We start from the raw sequence: 5,603 nt of genomic DNA on the forward strand, positions 1-5,603 counted from the left end.
AGGGGGAGGGGGACGCGGAAAGGGAGGGGGAGGGAGAGGGAGAAGGAGAGGAGACAAAAGGAACACACCAACCCCACCTCTTGCTTTAATGCCTTTAATGGCTCCCCATACTGTAGGGGACAATGTCCTGGTATAAAAGATCATTGTTAGCCTGGCATTCAAAACCCATCCAAATGAGGCTCAATGAATTTTTCCAAGCTCACCCCTCACTGCTCCTTCTATACATCCTCTACTGCAGCCAAACATCACAATACTCCCCCAGCTTCAGGGTACATTCTTATCTCCAAACTGTTTCACTGCCAAGAACTTCTTCTACTTGAACCAACTGTGATCATTACCATTAGGATAGAGCACAACTCCTTAAGATGGCTCGCCAGCTCCCACTCTGACCCTTGCTCACTTCCTTAGCCTTAGTCCCCTCTCCCACTGAAACTCATGCCCCAGGCATCCTGGACATCTTTCAGTTCCTCAGGTATCCCATATTTTCCCTTTTTCCTCCATGTCTTTGAACACATTGCTTTTCTTCTGCCTGGGGCACCGTTCCTGTCCTTCTTTACCAAAGAATTCCAACCCATCCTTCAGACTCCAGCTTAGATCTCACTCCCTCTAGGAAATCTTTCTGCACAGCCACATTGAGTCAGATGCTTCCCTGCATCCTTCCACAGGTCTATGTGCATCCACCCATGAATCTATCACACTGTGGCACCTGGCCCATGCCTCTCCAAGATCTTCCTAATAGTCCCTGGAAAAATATGCCCAACTCAATTTCAAACCCAGCCTTCTTGAGCTAACAGCCTGGTTACCACATGTAGGGGCCTGGATACACAGAAGACAATCACCTCAGCCCCTCACTCCCAGGCACACGTAATCAGTTTTTGCTGCCTTGGGGCTCCATGCTGCTTTCCCACTGGTTCTCCCCTGCCCTCACCCGAGACTGACATGACCCAGCCCCTCTCACCTGCTGGGCAGCACTGGCCTCCTGGAAAGAGTGGGTAAGTGCTTCTTTCTCCTGTTCATATGAGGCCCGGAGGACTGTAGGGAAAGGAGAACTCCATAAACTCAGACACCTCTCCCCAAAGCCTTCTGGCAGGCCCCTTGATGGTCAGAAAGGTCCAGATGATTACCTGGGGCCCATAAAGGCTAGGAGTCTGGGAATGGTCTTATTCATCCTTCTATCTCCTAGGCTTGCTTGGGTGCTGTGCCAGAAATGTACTAGGTATTTAATAAAACCTCATGGAAAATGAAATAAACTATAGCCTGGGAGGAAGCCTACCAGATTGCGGGTGCCATCCACATCTCACTAAGGCTAAGATCCAAAGATCTTGCAGCAAGCATGTTCATCTAAGACCACCTCAGGCCATGGAAAATGCAGAGGACAATGCTTTGTAAACTGGACTAGCCAAATCACAAAATCATTAAATCCTTAGTTGTCAAACTAAAGCACAAAACTGCGGTAGGTACATTAGATTTGTGGCTAGGAAATCCACTTAGTCCTGGCTCTGCCTTTCCAAAACTAAGAGACCTTGAGAAGATCACATCAGACATCTAAAAGTCCTGTTATCTCAGCTGTGAAATGGGATCAATAAACTGGGTTGGACTGTCTCAAAGGGGTCATTTGAGGATAACATGAGAAGAACGTGCAAGGGCTTTACAAACAGGGCAGTGCTGTACACAGCTGAAATTATCGTCATTCCCCAAATCCATACAGTTGTATGTATCATCCCACCTCCTTCATAAAGTTCCTTTTGGAAAATTCCAACCTTGTCTCAGCTGAAAAAAGACAATAGGCAGATGACAATCAACGGGCAGAATGGGAAATAGAACAGACGAGACAGGAAAGTTTAATACAGCCAAAGAGCCAGGTATACGGCAGTGATGAAAAAAATAATGTTCAAGGCTGGGCGCGGTGGCTCATGCCTGTTATCTCAGCACTTTGGGAGGCTGAGGTGGAAGGATTACTTGAGGTCAGGAGTTTGAGACCAGCCTGGCCAACATGGCGAAACTCTGTCTCTACTAAAAACACAAAAATTAGCCGGGTGTGGTGGCACAAGTCTGTAGTTCCAGCTACTCAGGAAGCTGAGGCAGGAGAATGGCTTAAACTTGGGAGGCAAAAGTTGCAGTAAGCTGAGATCATACCACTGCACTCCAGCCTGGGCAACAGAGACTCTGTCTTCAAAAAAAAAAAAAAAAAAAGAAAGAAAGAAAGAAAGAAAAAAAGAAAAAAAGAAAAAAATAATAATGTTCAGTAGTATAATGGTGGTAGAGGAGTAAAAAATTGATAAGAATAGTTATATAAAAATTATAGCCTTAACTTTTTAAAAATGTTGGCGTAATTTGTTAATTTGCCTATGAAGACAGGTTCTGGTTTCAGGTAAGATGAAGGAAGCACACTTCATCCTGTTGTTCCTACTGAATTAGCTACAAAACCTGGACAGAATGAATTCTGCAGTTATTTGCAGACTGAAAAGTAAATGGTAGCAGCAGACTGAGCAAGAAGACCAGAATTTGAAATACTACTGACCCGACAGATTTAAACAAACCCAGAATCTCATGTATTTAAACATTTAAAATGTCTAGGATACAACCCCAAATTTCTCAGCATACAATACAAAATTACTCAGCCTAAAAAGAAGCAGAGAAAAAAACTCCCTTGAGAAAAGATGTTAAACAGATGCCTACACTGAGATCCTATAGATGTAGGAATTATTAACAGAATTTTTATGGTAACCAGTAGAAAAAGACTCCAAGAAGTATGGGTGTTCTGCCACTGATGGCAAGAAGGAAAAAGAGAAAAGGAAAGTAAGAGTGAACATACTTTTAGGAATTATAGAAAAATAGAAAGTCTTAGGAAATAAATAGAGTTATTAAGAAGAACCAAAAGGAAATTTTAGAACTAAAAAGTATACTAAGTGAAATAAAAACTCGCTAGGTGGAATCAATGGCAGAATGGAGATGAGATAAGAAAGAGCCAGTGAACTTCAAAATAGATCAATAGAAATTATCTGATCTGGACAGCAGAGAGGAAAAAAAGATTAGAAAAAAAAAAAAAAATGAACAGAGCTTCAGAGACCTGTAAGATAATGCCCAAATATCTAACATTTCTATCATCACAGTCAAAGAATCGGAGGAAAAAGGGTGCAGTCCAAAAAAAAAAAAAAGTTGAAGAAAGAATGAATATTCCACAAATTTTCCAAAACATAAACCTACAGATTAAAGATCACTGAACTCCAAAGTAAGCCCAAAGAAATCCACACCCAGACACATCATTTCCAAAAGCTAATGACACAGAAAAGGTGTGGAATGGAACCAGACAAAAATGGTACACTACATATAGGGAACGACAGCTTGAATAACTATGTTTCTCATCAGAAACCTTAGAGACCAGAAGAAAAAAATTTTTAAATTGCTGAAAAATGTTGATGTTCATAATGTTGGGTTGAGGTCTACCATTTTAGGATGTGTTTTCTGTTTGTTCTTGCTGACCTTTATCCTCTGTTTTCCCTTTCCTGCTTTCTTCTGGAGTACAAAACCAAAATAATAAGCTCAGAATCCCATATGCAGTGAAAATATCCTTCAGGAAAGAAGATTAAATTGAGACATCCTCAGACGAAGGAAACTTAGAATTCATCACCAGCGAACCTGCTCTAAAAGAATTGCTAAAGGAAATTCTTCAAACGAAACCAGAGGGAAACTTGAAACTTCAAGAATGTAGGAAGAGTAACAGAACTGGTAAAGAACTAAGTAAATACAACAGACTATTCCTCTTCTCTTGAGCTCTCTAAAATATGATTGATGATTAAATGCAAAAATTATAACCTTGTCTGATGGGGCATTAGATGTATGTAGATGTAATACATAAGATAAATGTAACAAAAACGGGAGAGAACAGAGGAATCTACATGATGGTAAGCTTTCTACATTCCATGAGATGTGATAAAATAGCAATTCTAGGCCGGACGTGGTGGCTTACACCTGTAATCCCAGCACTCTGGGGGGCTGAGATGGGTGGATCATCTGAGGTCAAGAGTTCTAGACCAGACTGGCCAACATGGTGAAATCTGGTCTCTACTAAAAATACAAAAATTAGCTGGGCCTGGTGGTGGGTGCCTGCAATCCTAGTTACTTGGGCGGCTGAGGCAGGAGAATCGCTTGAACCCAGGAGGCGGAGTTTGCAATGAGCCCAGCTCATGCCACTGCACTCCAGCCGGGTGACTGAGTGAGACTCTGTCTCAAAAAAAAAAAAAAAAAAAAGCAACGCTAAGTAGATTGTTAAGTATATCGTAATTCTTAGAGCAACCACTAAAAAAAAAATACAGAGATACAGTAAGACAATAAATAAGTTAAAATGGAATACTAAAAAATGTTTAAATACTCTGAAAGAAAACAGGAAAGGGAAAACAGAGGATAAAGATCAGTGAGAACAAACAGAAAACACATCCTAAAATGGTAGACCTCAACCCAACATTATGAACATCAGCATTCTCAATAACAACAGTAAATTAAATGGCTTAAACATACCAAATAAAAGACAGAGGATGTCAGAATGGGTTTTTAAAAACCCACCTCATGGTATCATTCACACCCCAAACCTCAGTAGCATGTACTATACCCATGTAACAAACCTGCATGTGTGCCCTGAATCTAAAATTAAAGTCGGAAAAAAAAAAAAAAACCACCCACCAACAATGTGCTATTTACAAGAAACCCAGTTTAAATATATGTTTTAGGTAGGTAATAAGTAAAAGGGTGGAAAAAGAAACACTAATCAAAAGAAAGTCATAGTAGCTATATTATTTTCAGATAAAGAGCTGAAAGGAGAAATAGACAAATATGCATTATAACTGGAGACTTCAACACTCCTCAGCATTCCACATAGAACAGTGAGAAAATCATCAAGAATACAGAACTCAATGCTACCATCAACCAAACTTTATCTAATTGATTTATTTCTAAAATACTCAACCCAACAATAGCAGAAAACACATTCCTTTCAAGTATACATGAAACAAGATAGACCATACCCTGAGTCATAAAACAAACCTTAACAAACTATAAAAGCAGCAAAATACAAACTATGTTCTCTGACTATAATGCAATCAAACTGGAAATCAAATAATAGAAAGAGAACCAGAAAATCTCCCAACACTTGGGAATACAATTCTACATATTCAATGCCAGAGAGGAAGTCTCAAGGAAAATAAGACTGAAAATATTTTGAACTCAACAAAATGAAAATAAAAACATCAATTTGTGGGATTCAGGTAAAGCAGAGTTTAGGCAAAAATTTATAGTTTTAACTGTTTATATTAGAAAAGGAGAAAGGTCTCAAATCAATATTCTAAGCTGAAGAAATCAGGAAAAGGGATCAGGCCCAGTGACTCACACCTGTAATCCCATCACTTTGAGAGGCTGAGTCAGGAGGACTGCTAAGGCTGGGAATTTGAGACCAGCCTGGTTAACACAGAGAGACCTGCCTCTATAAAAAATTTAAAAATTAGCTGGCTAGGTGTGGTGGGGTATCTATATTCTCAACCACTCAGGAGGCTGAGGCGGGAAGATTGCTTGAGTCCAGGAGTTTGAGGCTGCACTGAGCAATGATCATG

The 5,603-nt window shown here is 40.2% G+C and overlaps 1 protein-coding gene across 1 annotated transcript in view; it reads right to left on the minus strand.

Moving 5' to 3' along the window:
- The window catches only part of CCDC69 (coiled-coil domain containing 69), a 49,880-nt gene that overhangs the window by 4,208 nt on the left and 40,069 nt on the right, over nucleotides 1-5,603 (minus strand). Inside the window, exon 5 of the mRNA XM_011931619.1 lies at nucleotides 959-1,032. Coding sequence (XP_011787009.1) covers nucleotides 959-1,032 — 74 coding nt within the window. The remainder of the gene's footprint in view (nucleotides 1-958; nucleotides 1,033-5,603) is intronic.

Source organism: Colobus angolensis, unplaced genomic scaffold (genome assembly GCF_000951035.1).
Source record: "Colobus angolensis palliatus isolate OR3802 unplaced genomic scaffold, Cang.pa_1.0 Scaffold90, whole genome shotgun sequence".
Lineage (NCBI taxonomy): Eukaryota > Metazoa > Chordata > Mammalia > Primates > Cercopithecidae > Colobus > Colobus angolensis.